Source organism: Myotis davidii, unplaced genomic scaffold (assembly GCF_000327345.1).
Source record: "Myotis davidii unplaced genomic scaffold, ASM32734v1 scaffold233, whole genome shotgun sequence".
Taxonomy (NCBI): domain Eukaryota; kingdom Metazoa; phylum Chordata; class Mammalia; order Chiroptera; family Vespertilionidae; genus Myotis; species Myotis davidii.
Window position 1 is genome coordinate 3,552,747 of NW_006285917.1, and position 21,160 is coordinate 3,573,906.

The window sequence follows — 21,160 nt, forward strand, 5'->3', positions numbered from 1 at the left end:
GTGTCTGTCTAATCCTGCTTCTAACTCCTATAAGCAAGTTGCCCCTACCATCAGATGTACAAAAACCCTCCAGCCCCCCTGCCCCTGCCCCTGCCCCTGCCTCAGGCCCTCACCACCCCACTGTCTGCATCTATGGAGTGCTGAACACTTTGTTTACAAAAGTGCCTTACTGCAATTTTAAGTCCAATATGCAAAATTCCTTCCTAAGAAACTGCATAATAAGTTACAGATATCATGTTGGGGAGGTTTTTATATAGGCAGGGCTCTGCAAATTTGACTGTGTTAGTTGCCCAATCCTGTATTCACATGTAATATAATAAAAGTGTGACATTTTTAAAAAGTAAAATTTTCAGAGTTAACTTAAAACAAAAATAATTCAGCAGCAATTTCTTCAGATCCTACTATGTACATTTCTTGAGCCCATGGGTCACAGAAAGTAAAAAGTAACTGAAAGCAGGAGCATCTAGGAGGCTAATTGCTGACATTTTGCTGTAGCTGTAAATATGCCTTATTTTGCCCACAAAACTCTGTACATTTCCTGTGGCAAAGACCACTAGTCATCAAGCCCAATGTCTCCTCTCCTCCTTTGCCTTAAAAACAGAACCACCAGTTTGTCGCCTGGAATAAAGACTGTATGCTTTAGCACTGGATAATAATATGTAAGAGAAATGATATATGTAATTTCTAGAGAATATGCTTAAAGGGGGCGGGTATTCCCTCCTTTGCCTTTTCCTCCCACCTGCTGGCTAGAACGCAGGAAGGACGGCTGGGGGTCAGGAAGCCTAGGGATGGTGTGGCAGGCCGGTACTTTCTTGCAGCCCTTCCTGTCCGTGCTGTGACTCATGGGAGGAGTCTGCCGCTGTGCTCCACTGACTCTGGGTCGGTCTGACTTGTCTGGGACAATGAAATGTTAGAAGACAGGACATAAACACAAGTTTTAAAGATGCTTGTGTGATGTGGCTTGCCTTCTTGCTTTTGCCATTTGCTTTGACAAAAATATGGCCCAGGTAGTTGCTGGTCCCATGATGAGGAGACACATGGAATGACTCTAACCCAACTTACAGCCTGAAGCCAAGGCCAGCCAGCTGATCCCAGCCCACAGCTCCACAGCCCATGAGTGAAAAACAAATGCTTCTTATTTAAGCTGCTGAGCGTTAGGGTTATGTGGTATGCAGCACAGCTATAGTAACAGTTGACTGATGTAATACCAGAGCAGAGAGGTGGGACATTGGAATCATAATGACTGAGGAGCTGCCATCCTAGTCCTGGACTGCCTAGCCCTGCCTTTCCATTACCTTAGAAAGAGATAAACCTGTCTCCTGTTTAAGTTGCTGTTATGTTTTTCTGAAACTTGCAGCCCAAATCAGTCCTTAGACATTCCCATTCTTTAGACAATAGCTCCAACAGATAGGTATCTCAATGAGATTCCCGCCCCGCCCCTCACTGCCTTAACACTTTTTCCATCTTCCTTTCCCTCTCTTTTTACCCATCTCAACTCTCTGTATTCTTCTTAAACCCCAACCTGTCATGCAAACCCCACATCATCTCCAACTCATCTATCCCATGATTTCCAAACTGCTTTGGTCTGACCATTATATCCCACTTAGATCTTAGCAGGTAATCACAACAGACAGCAAAAAATAGAGCCAAACCTAATGCTTTCTTCCAGAAGACATGTGGATGTTATGTCCATGTGGGCTTAAGAATAAATTTCTGAAATAGGTTTTATCATTTAATAAAATTAGGTGAAATCTGGCTAGCAAAAGCAATGTTTTTAGGTAGCTCCTATGTCTCTAAGTAGCACATTTTAAGCATCTATTATGACACAAATGTTTTGTTAAAGGAATTCTAGATTAAATGCAATTTAAATAGAATTTTACTCACATGACAAATGACTGTAGGACTTCAGTGTAACAGGATTTGAGATGGAGAATGATTGTGTATTTTATACATCTGTCAGATACTTAGGCAGGTAATAAATGTATACCTTTTATACATTTCTTAATTACTAACATACAAACTTCTTGGTTTTAATTGTCCCTTTAGAATATTAGCCTCCTTAAACTCTTATTTCCACTAGCAGAAACTAATAAATGTCATATATACTTTAACTCGACACACGTAGTTACTAAGATAAGGTTAGTTGGTGAGCTGACAATAACATCCAGATAAACAACTGTGATAGATGATCTTAGCCACAAGAACCCCGATGCAATAACTACTGCAGAGCATATTAACATTTTAATATCATGATAAAAATACCTAGAGTCAGAGACGTACTTGTATTTTGTTACTGAGCATTCATGTTTCCTTTTCAGTAAAAGCGGTCTTACAGACGTATAATTAAATACCACGCTTCCCTTTCCCTCCCTATCTTCCCACTGCTCCTTCTCTTCCCAGCACAGATGGAGGCTGATGTGTACATCGTGTGCAGGATCTGTAAAGGCTAGTTTTGGGCTCTCATGTTTTAAGGTCTCCACGAAACCAGGAGCCTCTCACTGACTTCTCAGTGAAATGAAGAAGCATCATTAAAACTTAATGATTTCATGTTGGATTGAACCGACAGTTTAACATGACTGACCATTAATCAATTACTCCTGCCTTTAGCCTCCTAACTCAGCGCTATAACCTATGTCTGCTCAGAAATTAGGCAAAAGGGGGAAATTGACTGTTTTGTTTTTCTTTTCCATATGGCAATTCATATACTTATTTGCGTCTTGAAGTTATAGGAATATGGCAAATGCCAAACATGCTATTTACCTGTGCTTACAATTCAGAAAATTTCAGAATTAAACACTTTTCCCCTCAGAGCTGTTAGAGGCCCAAATCAGACACCGAAAGCTAAAAGGAATGAGGGGTGACTCTAGGTAAGAGAGTCCCAACCGAAAGGCAGTGTGATTTAGCAATTCAGAGCATGGATTTTAGAGTCAATTAGTGTGACGCTCACCTCTGCCACTATCTATCTGACTTTGGGCATAATTCTTAACTTTCCTGAACTTTACTTTCCATAGCTGAGCACAGAGCTGTAGGATCACATTTATAAAACATAAAAATTAGCTAATATTTGGTTTTTAGTAGGCACTCAATAAATACTAGCTATCTTATTAAAACCTCCCTGTAGGACTTGCTTTATTCTGCTTCCCAAGTGGGATTCTGAGTGTCTTGACTCCGTGCCTCACATCCCGGGGAAAGGAGGAACACTACTAAGAATCACTTAGGAGGGGGAGCCAACAGGGAGCAAGAGAAGCCTTCCTGCAGGGTCTCAGTCCTCCCTGCCTTCAGTCTGATGATAACTATTCTCGTTACTAACTTTTGTAAAGTCTGATTTTAGAGAAAGAATCACGGGGGGAAAACTCAGCTTCTTGAATTTACAATCTCACCATTACATCTTCAAAGCCAGCACATTACCTGGTTGCTTTTGCCGGGGTTTTGGCAAATTGGTCACGCATGTATGTGGGCACATGAGGATATTGCACGGATGTAGAGATCCTTCTAGAAAGAGCTGCTTCGTTTGAGATATGTGGATTCCTCCTAGTGGAGTTTTTGGCAATGTATTGGCAGGCACCAGAGCAAGACAATAAACCCCCACTTGATGAATGCTATCGATTGCCTGGAAAAAGAGAAATATTCTGTGACATTAATTTTACACAATTCATTATTCTATTCTAGAATTTTCTTTCTCTATACATTCTATTCTAGCTCTGGAATCTGGAAGATTATTAAGATCCCATATGTCTAAAGTTACCTAATCCGTTCAATGGTGGTAGAAGTTAACAGAAGGGTAAGATACTATCTAAAAGGGCAGAGGTAAACACTGACTTACAAGCCTCAATATGTTGAGTGATAATGTGAAAAACCTAGTAATGTGTTTTGGTTGTTTTAAACAACTTAAAAGGGCAAAAAAATAAACGTAAAAATCAATACTCCTCCAACTACCCTCCTTATCAACAGCAACAAGTGGAAAGTCTGGCAGAGTTCCTAAGTCTCCAGTATCTCAGAGTTACAGAAAGTTAACAAATGTATTCCTGCATGTAGCCTTGATTTCCTACTGAATACACCTTCTGGTAAGGTGTCTACTGACCACCTTCCTTAGTTAGGTATTTACTTTATTACACATAGACCTGGAATTAACCACCACTGGGCTCTACCTACCAGGACATATGGTACCCTTACTGTTCTACTATGAATCCAAGTGCTCCAAGCTGCAAAGCTACAGAGACTGCAAAAATAATGCCCTTTTATTTCATGCGCAAATCAGACTCCAAATGACTTTTACAAGAATATGAATTAGCATAGCATTTAATTCCTATAGTTGCTTTCCAAAAGAGTAACAAATATCTTGGGGAATTTCAGTTTCCTGTGACAGGAAAAAACATAATTCACTACAAGATTCAACCATTATGCCCCAAAGTTCATTGTGAAGGAAATAAGCAGTTTATGTGTTTGAAAATAGGAACAGTATAAGAAATACTCTCTTTGCAAGTCTGGTTCTTATCCACCTTTCAGAGACCAGCCCAGGCCCACCTTCTTCAGAGTCTTTTCTGTCTAGTGTATCTTCAGTAGATATCCTTTCTTTCCCTGATTTCCACTACAAATAGCCTATGTTATGCCAGCTGATAATCCAGAATCACAGACCCCAAGGATAGGAAGAAATCTTAAAAGTCACCTAGTCCTATCATTCATCCCATGATTGCATCATTTCTACAACATTACAACTACACTGGCAATTAATAAATCCAAACGGCCCAAGCTGACCAGTTATGGATGTTGGGAACACTCCCAATGACATATAAGTCGCTATGGCCAGGACAGGCCATGTTTTCTTTAGATCTTTCACTACCCAACCAACACTTACTAAGCCTACTATGATGATGTGCTGGCATAGCTAACAGGTTCTGGGGACTGAGCAGGGAACAAAAGAGATAAAGTCTTGGCCTTCATAGGGCTTATAATATAGTGGATGTAGAAAACAATAAATATAAACACACTTATCCTATCCTAGATGCAAGACGGGCCAGAGCCCTGGAGCCCTCCCTGGCCCTGATCATGCACCAGTGGGGTCCCTCGGCCTGGCCTGTGCCCTATCATAATCCGGGACTCTCGGGGGAGGCCGGAGAGCCGGTTTTGGCCTGATCCCGCAGGCCAGGCCAAGGGACCCCACTGGTGCACGAATTCATGCAATGGGCCTCTAGTATGGTGATGAATACTAAGTAGAAAAATGAAGACAAGTGAGGGGACAGAGAGTAAAATGAAATGTTATTTAGTCATCATTTACTAAATGCTTCAATTAATTATCTAATTACTATCAATTAATCCTCCTAATAGCTCTGTAATATAAATAATTTTATGCCCACTCTATAGATTAGGAAATAGGCTCCCTGAGGTTAAGTAACTTGCCTAAGGGCATATATGTGGTGGGGAGTGGAGCTGGCATTCAAATGAAGACAAGTAAGCTCCTTTCATCACTCTAGCCTGCCCCCTCTAGAAAGATATCCCTTATACTGAAACCAAATCTTTCCCTTTCCCTAGTGGTTTATGTCACCCAGATTTCTAACTTCACAATAAAGCCCTTTCAAAGTAAGAACAACACCCTATATTTATTTGGATCCCTTGCACTCTATGCACCACTTTTAACATGTAGTAAGACTGTAGCTGTTGACAAGTGGATTGATTACTGCCGAAGATGTGTTCCACATACGGACAGTTAAAATTTTTATGGGTTGTAAACACTTCGGAACAAAAATGTGAAAGAATTTGCTGAGGCAAGTTAATTCAATTCTTTTTGGCAACTTGAGCAGAAAAATACTATGTGGTCCACAAGGAGAAAAGGTATTAACTATCTAGTTTTGTTAATAGCACCCAGCATATTTAAGTAGTGATTGGCAAGAAAAAAATACGGTGGTATAACTAGTCCACCAAAGAAAATGTCAAGCATTTTGCTGCCGCCTTTGACAACGAAGCTCACCTGCAGCACCCGGCTCATCCACTGGAAACTGTCTTCCTCGGAAGCATCAGGTCTTTGTTCCGCAACCACCACAATGCGCTCATCATAAAATACAGACACAGAAAACACAGCAATTCTAAGAGAGACAGATCAAACACATCAGGACTCCCTTCATAACCAGCCCTGTTTACTTTGCTCAGTTGGAATACAGAGAAGGGACATCCCCACCACACTAGCCAAGAATGAGTAGTTTAGTAAGAAAATGTACAATCATTACTATCAAAACGAGGACTCAAAAAACATGTATTAAGCACCACTGTTGTGAATGTTGGGACACAGTGATAAATTAGACAAAGGCCCTGTCTTCATGGAGTTTGCATATCAGAGAGACAGAACAAACAAATATAATGTCATGTTGTAATATACACTAGGCTGAGGCAGGGTGAGGGGGTGGAGTGGTGTGCTATGAAGGCAGTGGTTGGGGAGTGCTTTCCAGAGGAGTGGACACTGGAGCAGAGACCTGAATGAAGTGAGGACGCGAGCCACGCGGAGATCTGGAGGAAGAGGTTTCCTGGCAGAAGGAACGGAAAGCGAAAAGGTTCTGAGGTAGGAACGAGCTTGGCAGGTTTGAAGAACAGCAAGAAGGCCAGTGTGCCTGAAGCAGAGTGGTGAAGCAGAGAGCAGTGGGGAGAGGTCAGAGCCAGGCCAGGTGGTCACAGAGGACCTGGTAGGCCAAGGGGAGGGGTCTTTTAAGATAGGTCTCCGCTCAAACGTCCCTTACTAGTAAGGCATTCCCAGACCACCTAATAGAAACTGGCAAGCACACCCCCACCCTCTATGTTTTTTTTTTGCATAGCATTTGTCATCATCTCATACGTTATCTATTTCCCTATGTGGTTACTGTCCGTTTCCCCCAATGAGAATGTGGCTTCACAAGGCCTGTTTTGTTCAACACCACACCGTGAACATCAAGAACAGTGGCATACAGTGGGCACCCAATAAACAGTTGTAGAATGAATGCATGAAATAATGGGAAGTCATTGGAGAACTGAATATACCCACACACCTGACCGTTTCCCTTCCTTCCTTTCATCCACACATATTTATTGAACACCTACTGTGTGCCAGGTGCTCTGCTGAGTGTTATGGGTATAGCTGTGACCAAAGTCAGGTCTAGTGCCCCACAGAGTTTATATCTCACAGGAAGCTACACCATGACAAAAACTACACATTTCAAGAATTGGTTCTGTATTGGTTTAATTCCTTTTTCCTCTTCAAATACTAAAGGGACACCAAGATTGCTTTAAAACATATATCCATGATTGTAAACAACCGAATAGGACATCCATTATTCAAATATGTACCAAAAATCTTTTCTTCAATTAATAAGCTAAGAAAAAAGGGTATCTAATTGACTTCACCCATGGAATTTGAAATTGGTACTTAAGTGCTATGCCAATCTCTGTGTTAAAATGATATAATAAATTAGAGATGAGTAAGAGAAACAATTCTTAGATGTAAAACTCCTACAAAGTAGCATCTTTCTCAATTAGACTGAATGGGACTACTTTTGTATTGAAGGAATGTAGGAAGTTCAACATTTTAGAATCCTCCTCAGTCCTCAACAAATAGTGACAATTAAAAACTGAAACACAAGGATATCATTATGTCTTATTTCTCTCAATTACAGCCAAAGAACCAGACATTTTAAGACAAATATTCAAAGCTTGGTTTCTGCTAGGCTTAACCCAAAATAACCCAATCACTTGAAAGAGAATCTACAGAATATAATCAAATCACCTGATATATTCAGATTCTACTGAAAATGTTAACATTTGAACTTTGCACTACTCACCTTCCTCTATAAACAGTCTTTATTGATTCCACAGCCAATCCGGTAGCAACAATGTCATCAGCATTATGTCTTCGACCACTAACCATGAGTAACCCGTCCATTTTTCCAACCACAAACACCAAGCTGCCCTGAAAGATAACAGTGATTTACCTTGATTTCCATAACTTAAATAGTAAAACAAACATTTTACTTCTGCCTTGAAATAAATCTCATGAAAAATGTAAGAAACAATACCAAACTTTACGGATTCTGAGAAAATATTTCACATCAGAGCATCTTGGAAATCAGTGGGAAAAAACCTGTGGTATCTTACAATTAATGGGGTCTTAAGGGAATCTATTCATATTTATTCTTATAAGAAAGCAACTAGGATGGCATATAAGCATAGTTTATTTTCCCAGTCATGATTATGTATTAATTTATTTTCTGTAACTATTCATGGGATGGATGCAGAGGAGAAAAATGTTGTCAATTAATACTGGAATTAGGAAGAGATAAAAATAGTTTTGATGTTAGAATGACTGTTTCAAGTTTATAAGGGTGATGCTTTTTCCATCTGGCAAGATCACAAACAGGCTAATAAAGAAAGGTCAAAGGAAGACTGCAGGAGTTTGTCCTCTGCAGTAAGATGACAGAGCTGCAGGAAAGGATGCTGTTAATGCCCTAAAAGCACCACTGCCTAAATAATTTTATTTGTTATTTAATATTATTATCAATAATTCCCCAGACCCACTTGCAATAAATTAACTTTTTCCATTCACTATAGATTTCCTAAATTTCTTGTAAAATTTACATATATTCACTATCTAGTTGTCATCTCCATGTGAACATCACTCACTGGCTGACTGGGCAGAACGCAGTGCCATACACTGACCGGGTATGTAAGTATGACATAACCTCCAGTCTCAAGAAGTCACTGGTCCGTTTCGGAAAACAGAAGGGAACCATGCATTTCCAACATAGTGTGAAAATGCTAAGATGGAAATAAAGAAAATGAGAGAGACACTAGTCTCCTACATCTGTTTCTTCATTCTTTCACACTATCAGAATTTTTAGCTGGGCAGTGCTGATCAGAGTAAGGATGGCACTTCACCCTCCCTGGCAGGTAGGTGGGCCACTTGGCTAGTTCAGAACAATGGGATATAAGTGGAAGTGTTGTCAGCAGCTTCAGGGAATCTTCCTTACAGGAGAACAGGACTGCACCCTTTCCTCTGTCCTGCTTCCTGGAATGCAGATGTGATGGCTGCAGTGGTAAGCTACAAGGAGCTAGGTCATTGAGAACTTCTTGGTGCTGCCCTGGCTGGTTTGGCTCAGTGGGTGGAGCGTCGGCCTACAGACTGAAGGGTCCCAGGTTTGATTCCTGCCAAGGGCACATGCCTGGGTTGTGGGCTCGATCCCCAGTAGGGGATGTGCAGGAGGCAGCCAATCAATGATTCTCTTTCATCATTGATGTTTCTAACTCTTTTCCTCTCCCTTCCTCTTTGAAATCAATAAAGATATATTAAAAAAAAAAAAAAAGAACTTCTTGGTGCTGAGTGAGGAAGTCAAGACAATAGGTGTAGACTTCTCTTTCTAGAAGAATGATTCTCTTAGAGGTATTCCTTTCCCCCCACCATTCCCCATGAATATTGGGAAAGGACTATAATAAAATTGTATCTTTGCCCTGAGTGGTTTGGCTCAGTGGATAGAGAGTCGGCCTGCGAACTGAGAGGTCCCAGGTTCGATTCTGGTCAAGGGCATGTACCTTGGTTGCAGGCACATCCCCAGTAGGAGATGTGCAGGAGGCAGCTGATCGATGTTTCTCTCCCATTGATGTTTCTAACTCTCTATCCCTCTCCCTTCCTCTCTGTAAAATATCAATAAAATATATTTAAAAAAAATTATATCTTTTCTTATATAACTTAAAGCATAAAGAAGAGAAGCGAGAGTAAGGAGGTAATTAGAGACAGAAGGAGGTATATGGGCCTAACTATGATAAGGAATAACTATTACTTATAAAGTAAAATCCATACTTCCCATTATGTCATGCAAAGCCTTCCTTGCTGGCTCATGAAACTAGCTATAAGCTCTTTGAAAACAAGTTTCGGGTCCCAATTGTCTCTACAAACCCAGTGACGCTAAATACCATGTGCTGGAAAACAAATTGCTTTCATTCAAAGAATTTACTACTATACAAGTTGTATTGCTGATAATCTGTATGAAAATGCTTTGTACACTATTTATTATGGTTTCCCTTTGCTATTAAATAAAACAGCACTTATAACTTATTGACGCATATTAACACATTAAGCCCCATGTCAGTCACCGGTGACTGACACTATACTTTCCGTCTGGAAGACAAACCAGGCTGGGCGCTTAACATGTTAATCGAATGAAAGAAGGGTAGCAAGAGTAAGTAAAAAGAGTTTTGAAAATAAAAAAATAAAGTCTCAATTTGGAGGAGTCAATGAACTTGGGTAACAGAAACAATAAACTTTAACGCATTTATTACATTCTTATAGAAAATGTTTTAAATATAAGTAAGCAGCCCTATAACACTCTTGGATTAATCAGAATTTGTTCTGTTCTGTGGATCAAAGTCCAAATATCTGAATAAGATGCATCAAAACAAACATGAAAACATCACTTACGGGCCCTACAAACCCCAGCAATCCTGATCGGATGAATGGCACATCCCCAACAGGAGAGCCTGCAGAATTCACTGGAATTACCTAAAACACAGAAAAAAATAAAGTGACAATCTGAGATTTTAATTTAAAAATGTATTTAAGAACCTCTCATGCATGTGGGATCTCTGCCTTTCATGTATGCAGGGTTCCCATACTTGTGCATATATTAAGTTTGGTATTTTCTCTTGCAAAAAATATGTATTTGTTTTAATTGGTTTGTGAGAGAAAGAGGGGAAGAGAAAGAAGGAGGGAGGGAAGGAGGAAAACAGAGAGAGAATAGGAGGGGAAAGGAGGGGAGGAGAAGAGACATATAGACATTGATTTGTTGTTCCACTTATTTATGCATTCATTGGTTGCTTCTTGTATGTGAAGATACACTAACTAACAGAACTACTTGAGTTACCTGGCTAGGCTGTTTTGGTTTTTGAAGTCTTTAAGTGTTGTTTTTGTTTGTTTGTTTGTTTATTTTTTTCTTTTTCTTTTCTTTTTTTTTTAGTTACATACAACAAGTAACACATACTAATATTATGTAAATAGTGAATACAGGAATACTACCCCCCTTAAGAGATAACAATCATTTACAATTTATTGTTCATCTCTCTGTATTTTTTTATTAAGAATTTTTTTTAAAGGGATCATATGACATATACTGCTTTGCAACTTGCCTTTTCATATAACATATCTTGGATACCTTTAGAAGTTGGTAATAGTCTATATGGCTCCCTTTGTACAATAGTTCTGTAATATACCATTGCTCAGAGGACAGCAGGCATAGCCGTTGGAGTCAAATGTAAGTCAATACCTGGCTCTGCCACTTACTAATGTGGATCTTGGGCAAGTTCCTGGACGTTCCTAAACCTCTGTTTCTTTTGCCATAAAATGAAGTTCCCAATGCCCCTCACACACAAGCTTACAGTAAAGATTAAGGGACTGTAAACAGATTTGTAGACATCAGCACAGTGGCTGGTCCAGAGTGAGTTCTCAGGAAACTATTAGAATTAGCAGTTATCAGAAAGTAACCAGTCTGCATAGCTGTGTAGGTCAACTAATTTTTCACTATTACAAGCAGTGCTATACTGAATACTCCTATACCCACGTTGAAAAATTCTTCAGGGTTTATATATAAGATTCCAGTGAGAAAAATATTAGAAATGTTAATTTGCAAACCCAGGCAACAGTTTTCTCCTTTTTTATTTAGGATTTTTATTCGACTTCACTATCATTAAATTTATACTGCAGATTTCAAAATTTCTTCATTACTATGGACCTAGCAGTTTGGTATTAAGTCTAAGAATTTTGATTAGGCAGTTGTCCTTGTAGGAAAGGCAATATAACCAAATATCACCAGTATCTTCTAACACTGCTTGAGAATCTTGTTTATATAAGGCAAATGCAACAGAAAAATTCAGGTATTCAAAATATATGTAGCCCTGGCCAGTGTTTCTCAGCGGTTGGAGCATTGGCCCATGCACCAAAGGGTCACGGGTTCGATTCCCCACCAAGAACACATACCTGGGTTGCAAGTCCAATCCCCAGCCATGTTCCCAGGTATGTTCGGGGGACAACCAATTGATGTGTCTCTCTCACATCGATGTCTCTCTCTTTTCCCCTCCCTCCCTCCATTCTTCCTTCCACTCTCTCTAAATATCAATGGAAAAAAATATCCTCGGGTGAGGATTAACAAAAAAAAAGAGAAATATATGTAGTCCAAACACTTTTAAAATAAAAGAAATAAGGTAAGATTTGAATTAGTGACATGTATATACACTCAGCAGAGGTAATTAGTCACCTGAAGAGTTCATGAAAGTCTACTCCTATTAAGGTGACTTAGTCTTAACACTTGACGGTAGGGCAAGAATATAGCAATAACAATGATGATGACGGTAATAACTGACAGACATTTAATAATTTATGTTATACCATTTTAGGCCGTGTAAATACAAATGATGGTGAGCTCAGGAATTCTAAATTTTTTTCAAATACCACACCATTTACATAGATAACACTCTCCCATCCGCTACATCTAACACTACTTAATTATAAGCACTGATTTTCAAATGGGATGGTAGATAGATGTGCCCTGCCATATTGAGAGCCAGTAGTCTAAATTATAAAAAAAGGGAAGCTTGAAGAACTGAAATTGGTTGTAGTCATATAAGCCCTGTCTAGTATAAAAGGGACATGGCCCATAAACTGGAGTTCTCTGTTCCCTAAAAGGTACCCTGAGGTAGGTTAATCCCAATTATAAAATATAGACAATTAATTATGCCTGTTATGATTTCCAGGCTCACCAGGCAAATTTTCATTACAATTTTGATTTCACATGCAGAACTGCCTGCAGGAAAGCAATGTGGTAGTTACACTGGAATATGAGCTGTTTGAGGAGCTCTGTTTGTTTATTCTCTTGATGTACTCCAAACCTCTAGAATGGTGCCAGACACATAGAAGGTGCTCAATAAATACTTGTCTCACTGAAAGTTTGAATGATAGGAGCAATCTGCCCGTGACAGAACAGTTCTTCATTTTCTCTTAGTGACCTGACATTCTGGTTCACATCCGTCTTTGTGAGCTCAGTTCACTTGAGTCTACACTTAAGAGATGGATTCTCACTATATTCTGTTAAAATTAAATATTTGGGCTTATAAAGTTCAAACCATGGCATATTCACCAAAGGAATTTTTGTAAGGCCTCTTATTTATTAACTTATTAATTTAACAGTAGCACTTCCTGTGTGCCAGGTGCTGCTCTAAGCACTTTATAAATATTAACTCACTTAGTTCTCAAAACAATCCTATGATGTAGTTACTATGGTTACTGATTTTAAATATAAAGAAATTGGGGCACAAAGAGGTTAAGCAACTCACCTAAAATCAGCTAGTGAGTGGCAGAGTTAGGATTTGAACTAGGGCAGCCCAGCTCTGGAGCATATACCTTCAACCCACTATCTTATGCTATTTCCCATGAACCAAGTCATCTGCCCTAGTGACACCCTCACCAAACATTTTCCTGGCAACATTTTAATTTCATGTACCTCAAAGGTATTTTTGGTCACACCAGCAAGCCCGAAGTACATCATGCCCCCTGTTCTGGAGCTGACACAGATCTCTCCAATTTCGTCAGTTCTGCAGAGCTGGGGAGGTCCATCCGGTCTCACGATGCACATCATCCCTAGTGCACAGAAAACACAGTCAAGAAGCAGAGACCCTGGAAAACCTATGCTTCATCCTTGTGAACGCAGGAAAATTTTGTATTTAGTGAGTGGCACTGAGTAAGAATAACCAAAGAAAAATGTTAAAAATAGACCAGGAATTACATAGGTTTATTTGAAATTTCCATCTTTAAATACCATCTACTCTGATGATAGACAAATACTTTTTTTTTAAATTCAGCAAAACAACAGCAGCAACAAAACATGTAACAGATGCAGACTGAAGCTTTTAAAGACAGTGACATTAAAAATGACTGCAAAGTCCAAAGAAACAGGTGAATTAATTTCCCCCGAGGCAGATCAAACTCAAAACACTCATGGAAGCAGTGTGTTCTTCCTGCCAGTCCCAATGGCGTGGCAATTACGGCAAAAACAAACTTTAATATCACTCGGACTTCGCTTTCCATGGGAAAGTGAACAGCTATAATTAGCATCCACAATTAAATCACATGCCACTGCTGGAAGGTAAGTATAATCAGGTTTACTTAACTGTTAGAAAGGCTTTGAGAAACTAAGTGACTAAGTGACTAAATTTTGAGTTCCTGGTTTTGGATCTCGTATTTTATCAGTCTCTACTATCTCTAATGAAAAATCTTTGTGGAAAAGCAAATGATATTCCTGAGAACTTACCACCAGGCATGACATGTCCCACATCCTGGACTGTTAGTGCTGAATTTTTATCTTCAGTATTGACCCGTATTACCCCATAGCTCAATCCATTCATTGAGAGAATGGCCCTTCCCGGCAAAGGGGCCCCTGGAACTCCAGGCCTGAAAACAAATACACTCATCAAATTTGGCAAATGAAATAATGGAGAAAAATATGAGTATGTAGGAAAGCAAGTTTCCTCCAGCTAACACACACACACACACACACACACACACACACACACACTTTTTCAAAGCATGGTCAATTTTCATTCAGGTGGAAAAAGTACATTTAATCAGATGTTAAGAATATATTGATCTTGGGTATACTACAAATGTACTTTGCACACGCAAGCCACAATCAAGAATAGCCTATTTCTAGTATAAGATACTGAGGACTCTGAAGAGCAAAACAACACAGAAAAAGAGCTAATTCAAAAAAATGAGCTGAGAATAATTAAATTTTCAGTTTACCAGTTATACTTAGTGCAGGAGTGGGAAGAATAAATGAGATGCTTCAGACTGCTTTACAAAGTCATTTTCACTTTTAGACTTACGAAGCAGAAAATTAGTTAATGCCCCTTGTCACTGCCTGGTAAATTTTGCACATTTGATCGAAGTTGTACATTAAGAGCACTGGTGTCTTGAACGATACCTGCGGATCGCGACAGTCATGGCTTCAGCAGAAGTAGCGCATGGACAGATGGCCTCAGGTTTCAGTCCATGGCTCTGGAACAGACTCAGGAAGGCATCGCAGGATGACACAGACCCTATAAGGAGATGGAACAGGTCAACTTGAAAGCTGACATCGTGGTTTTCATTACTGTAGGAAACGTAAAGAGTGGAGCCAATATATTTTTTAAAAAATATGTTTTATTAATTTTTTACAGAGAGGGAGAGGGATAGTTAGAAACATCGATGAGACAGAAACATTGATCAGCTGCCTCCTGCACACCCCCCACCGGGGTTGTGCCCGCAACCAAGGCACATGCCCCTTGACTGGAATCGAACCTGGGACCCCTCAGTCCGCAGGCCGACGCTCTATCCACTGAGCAAACCGGTTAGGATGGGGAGCCAATACATTTTTTTCTCAGAAGAACTCTTACTGTACACCATTAATTCCATCCAAACACTTTACTGTGCCGGTGAAATAACTGATACATATGAAGGACACTACTTAAAGCTACAACTTGTAATAAAGCTGCTCCTAACGGGCTTCCCAATCAAAACAGAAATGAGAGATGCACTGTGGCCAGCCTGGAACGGAGCAACGCATCCTGAGTAACTGTTAGCCAGCGCAGTACAAACACTCTGGCTTAGTGCCACACGCTTCTACATGATCCTCTCTGACTTGTTTCTTATTAAGGTCAATCCCATGTCTGTGTTTTATTATACAGGATGATTAATGTGACTACTGACAAAAATCCAGTATGACAAAGAACATAGTATCTAACATTTTACCTGGTTCTACTGTGTGGAAGCTCAGGGTGTTTGTGTTTGTGGGGGAAAGCAGGTGACATGGGGGATCTCTAAAAGCTTTTCAAACTTGATTTGCTGCTAGGGGGAATTGACATAAAGTGCAGGCACTTGTTACATCAAGTCACTTTCTTATCATTCCTTTTAGTTACATGATAGAAAAAAGATATGAGTGAGCAAGAAGGAGTGGATTTAAAAGCATATGGATCCGCCTAGTCAGGTGGCTCAGTGGTTGAGCATCAACCCATGAACCAGGGGGTCACAGTTTAATTCCCAGTCAGAGTACATGCCTGGGGTTGCCAGCTCGATCCTTAGTAGGGGGTGTGCAGGAGGTAGCTGATCAATGATTCTCTCTCATCATTAATGTTTCTCTCTCTCCCTCTCTGAAATTAATAAAAAACGTATTTAAAAAAATATTTTTACCCATCCATCAAATGATGAACAGATAAAATGTGGTATATCTATACAATGGAATTATTATATGGCAATAAAAAGAAATGGAGTCTGAATACATACAATGTGGATGAACCTTGAAAACATTATGTTAAGTGAAAGAAACCTGTCACACAAGAGCAATATAGTATAATTGCCTTTATATAAAATGTCCAGAATAGGTAACTCTACAGAGACAGAAAGTAGAAGTTGCTGAGTAGTAGGGGACAGTGGAGGAGAAATGAGGAGTGACTACTAATGGGTATGAAGTATCTTTTGGGGGTGATGACTGTCTAAACTTAGGTCATGGTGATGGCCGCATATTTTGTGATCACACTGAAACTATTAAACTGCACACTTTAAATGGGTGAGTTTTATGGCATATGAATTATATCAAATTACAAACATTAAGGAAAGAATAGTCCCCGATCTACACTCTAGAAGTACTCACAGGGATTTGCTCCATCAGTCACAATTAACATCCGGAGGGAACTCAAGCTCACATCTCTTTGGTCTCGATGTGCCATCATAGCCCAGTGCAAGTCTCGACATTTTACTAAAGCTACCTTGGCTACAAATTCAAAAGGGATAAAGTTAACACACACATACATGCTAAATTAGGTAGATATTTAAGATACTATAATAAAAACTTTTAGTCATTTTAGGGATCATGATTTTCACTTAGAGAAAATAAAGAAGGTTTCAAAGAACGTGTGCCCGGTGCTCTGAGGCAGCAGTGATTAGCTGGACACACACTGTTTGCTCACTGTGACCTGTAGGCAGGCCACACATCTTTGCCAAGGAAGCTCTGAACACCAAAGTACTCAATAAATCTGATTCAGGGCTCAAATTCAGGCAAATTCATCTCAATTCTTAAGAAAGGACGTCAGAGATGAAAATGACAACACACCTAAGTTTAGTAACTGAATTCTAACATTTGTCAAGCCACCAAAGCATAGGACTATGTCTCTCGAAGGGTGACTTGATAATCCCTGAAATCTTAGTTCAAACAGTCACATAGTTAAAGCTCAGATGTTGTGTGTAGCTACCTTTGTGGGCATGTACTCTCTGGACCCAAGAGAGAGGGCAAGTCTTCATAACAGAGTAGGGTACACTAACTGTATGCATCTTATTCATTACATTCTGAAAAGCAAAGAAAGATAAAAAGTAATCAATACTAAATACACACATAGCATTTTAAAACTGAACTGATATCTTGTTAACAATTTTAATCACATGTAATATATACTCAAATACATGCTCTTTGAAAAAAATATGAAATATTAACTTTAAGGTTGAAGCCTGATTTGCTCTCTACCCTTAACCCTGGTTCCCTCTCCTCCTCAGAGATAATCACTATTATGAATCTGGCATGTATCCTCCTGGTTCTTTTTCTATGTATTTACATACATAGTTTTCCCCATGGAAAACAGAAAGTACTGTTAACATAAAAGGCATCATGCTATACGTATACCTGCAATGTACTTTTTTCCACTTTTTCATTGTTTCAGAGCTAAGTCTAAGCACATCAGTATGAGATCTACACATTTTTTTCGAACTGTTGCATAGTATTCCATAGTATGACTACACCACAATTTATTTAGGCATTTCCCTATTATTAGTAATTATTTTGCTGTTACAAACAAGGTTTCAAGGAGCATATTTATACTTCCCTGAGTATATGTATACGTGTTTCTCTAGGGTGGGTACAGAAAAGTGGTGCTGCTGGGCCACGGGATATCTGCTTTTAAAATTTAACAGATGTTGCCAAGCTGCCCTCCACCCCACTGAGTGCTTTCATCATGCTGGTGCTTGCCACGTACCACAGAGGGTTGGGTTACAAAACAATATCAAAGTTTCCGTTACTTAGAGGAGGTCCTGCCCACACCTGTTGGGTATTTGAGTAGATAAAGCTGAGTGAGCTGAGAGGATCATGCAATTTGGTGTCTCCTGTCACCCAAATGAATGAATACACCCAGGACCTCCTGTCCCAAAAAGACCCAGCCCAGCAGAATTATTAAGTCTTGGTATCTAGGCTGGCCATTTTTCTCACCACCCAAGTGGCCCAAAGAAACCAAGATACCATTCTTTTTCCTCCCTCCCCAAAGTTTCTAGGTATGGTGACAAACTTTTGGATTTCAGAGAAAGAATGGTGTTTATAGCTAATTCTTCATACTTTGTCCCTCTAACTCAGTGGTTCTCAACCTGTGGGTCGCCAACCTGTGGGTTGCGACCCCTTTGGGGGTTGAACGACCCTTTCACAGGAGTCGCCTAAGACCATCGGAAAACACATATATAATTACATATTGTTTTTGTGATTCATCACTATGCTTTAATTATGTTCAATTTGTAACAATGAAAATACATCCTGCATATCAGATATTTACATTACGATTCATAACAGTAGCAAAATTACAGTTATGAAGTAGCAACGAAAATAATTTTATGGTTGGGGGTCACCACAACATGAGGAACTGTATTAAAGGGTCAGGGCATTAGGAAGGTTGAGAACCACTGCTCTAACTCCTCAGAAGGGTTTCTTAATCTCTAATAAAAAACAAAATAGCACCCCGGCCCGGTAGCTCAGTAATACACTAAATTTGTTGGTCTGATCTCTCGTCAGGGCACAAAGAAGCAGCGACCAATGAATGCATAAATAAGTGGAACAACAAACTGGTGTTTCTCTCTCTCTCTCTCTCTCAAATCAATAAATTAAAAACAATGGGAAGGGCTTTGGGAGCTAGGAAGTATGTACTCAAGGAATAGGCTCTTACTAATTTGAGGGGTCCTGAGTGAAAAGGGACCCCCTCCTCTTCCCCGATGCTTCATTTTCTACTCTTTCTCAAACTCCTGCAGTATGTAAGGAAGTTGAACAAGATACTCGCAGAGTTCCTTTTCAACTCTAAGATCTTGTACCTCTTTTCTCTCCCTTCCTAATCACCATGCTACATATGGTAGCTTTTCCCACTTGAAATGTCCCCTCTCTCTACCTCCACCACAAAAATATCTCTATGTGGCTAAATCTTAGCCATTTTTCAAAGCCCGACTCAACTGCTACCTCTTCCACAAATATGGCCTTTGTGCCAGAGCTGGGAGGAATTCACCTTTCTCCAACTCCCATAGCACATTACCTGCTCCTCTCTTATGGAAAGCAGCCCACTTTATTTAATTGTAGCATGCAGTCATTCAGTACATTTTGTCCAACGGGAAAGTTAGTTATTACCAACAGTTGCCAAGTTCTAAATATACTTATGTAATCGCAAACATACTTTTAAAATCATAAATACATAGTCATTTTTAGAATCTTTTAGGCTTTGAGCCATCATAGCAGATGTCTTAAAAATTATAGATCCCAAATTCTCCCATTAACTATTATGTGAGGAGTATGCCCAACCACACAATGAAGAAAAAACAAACAGAATTATATTCTCTTTTTTAAAACAATTGCCTTTTGTACTGTAAAATAAAATCCCTCTGGAAAGTATTATTGATCTTTTGGGGGCTAAAATTTCAAACAAGCACTGAAGATGCTCTGGTTACACAGCATAAATACTGATCTGAATCATAAGATTTACACTAAAGGCATTAATTCTGAGTAGCTTACCGCAAACATGCCATGCCACAGCCCAGCATCCTTCTTAAAGTCTAAAACATTTACTACTGTTTCTCCTGAAATAGAAAAAAAAAAGGGGGGGAGGGAGAAGCAAGGAAGTCATCTTTAGTGTTTAGTAGCAAAATCATGTTACTTGCCTCTATTGAACCCCTGGTTTGGTATTTCTATAGAGATCACTAAAAGCTCTGAGTCTTTTGGTTACTGGAGGATCTCCTCAAATTGGTTGGGGGACTCTAGGCCATGTCACTCTAGGCCATGGAAGAGACAATTAGTTCCAAACTCTTTATGACTTAGATACTATCTTCTGAGAGGGAATCCTTTTTTCCTAATCATATAAGGAACTTTGAAAGTTTCACAGTCATATAAAAATTAGAATTCCTAGAGAGAGAAAATTTAATACATATATATCTATATATTATATCTATATACACACACATATACTTCTAAGCATCCTACAGAATACACTTTTGTGTTCTGATTTGTGCTTTTTGGTAGCTGAATTTCTTTGACTCCAAATTTACTGCTGATAGCAACTCTATACACTTGGGAAGATGGAGATACCTGACATTCTGCAGCTAATAATAAACAGGTGGTTTTAATTAGTTTTCTATTTCTGTGCTCTAGAAATCATAGTTCACATACTTGGTTTGCCCAGAATTTTAGTTCCTTTAAATTGCAGCATATTTGTGAAAAAGAAGAAAGCCAACGCAAGCCAAGAATGTGTCTTAAAACATTTCACTCTGAACTTGGTCATTAACTGGAATCCGATCACTGAGCAGCCTGCTCCTAGTCACACCACATGTATCTGAAGCTCACAATGAGGGCAGTCATGGGATGAAGTCTGACCTTCAGAATAATTGCAGGCCTGGGACAGAGCTTGGCAGTGAGACAACATTGCAAGGCGGGACACCGTAACTCCCATTACACTCCCTTCTTTGCTTGTTTTATACTAGAAAACAAAAACACAAAGAAACAAAAATATAAGAAACACAATAAAATGGGTCATTTCAAATGACAGAACTGGAATCCTAAAACAAAAGGATAAAGCCAGGATAATGGGCTGAATTTAACATGCTTCATATGAACATTGGAGGCTGTGCCCTTGGGCCTCAAATTCTAATCACACAAAGATAGGATTGGAAATGGCAAAGCTCAAGAAAAGTATGTGTGAAAAATCCTTCAAAGTTTAATTAGTCACAAGTGTGAAGTGGCTGTTAAAGAAGCTAAAACAAACAAGCTACTTGAGCTGCACTGAAGGAGCACGGTATCAAGCGCAGGGCAAGCACCACACTGCAGAGCTGAAGTGCACAAGCAGC

The 21,160-nt window shown here is 39.4% G+C and overlaps 1 protein-coding gene across 4 annotated transcripts in view; it reads right to left on the reverse strand.

Moving 5' to 3' along the window:
- Nucleotides 1–21,160, reverse strand: part of DIP2B (disco interacting protein 2 homolog B) — a 113,959-nt gene that overhangs the window by 30,852 nt on the left and 61,947 nt on the right. For all 4 annotated transcript variants that reach the window (XM_015559640.1, XM_006757088.2, XM_015559638.1 and 1 more), the window contains 11 exons: nucleotides 20,691–20,793; nucleotides 19,836–19,900; nucleotides 17,281–17,374; nucleotides 16,683–16,802; nucleotides 14,979–15,093; nucleotides 14,307–14,446; nucleotides 13,500–13,636; nucleotides 10,430–10,510; nucleotides 7,800–7,927; nucleotides 5,966–6,080; nucleotides 3,409–3,610 (listed from right to left, as the gene is read on the reverse strand). In XM_015559640.1, coding sequence (XP_015415126.1) covers nucleotides 3,409–3,610; nucleotides 5,966–6,080; nucleotides 7,800–7,927; nucleotides 10,430–10,510; nucleotides 13,500–13,636; nucleotides 14,307–14,446; nucleotides 14,979–15,093; nucleotides 16,683–16,802; nucleotides 17,281–17,374; nucleotides 19,836–19,900; nucleotides 20,691–20,793 — 1,300 coding nt within the window. The remainder of the gene's footprint in view (nucleotides 1–3,408; nucleotides 3,611–5,965; nucleotides 6,081–7,799; nucleotides 7,928–10,429; nucleotides 10,511–13,499; nucleotides 13,637–14,306; nucleotides 14,447–14,978; nucleotides 15,094–16,682; nucleotides 16,803–17,280; nucleotides 17,375–19,835; nucleotides 19,901–20,690; nucleotides 20,794–21,160) is intronic.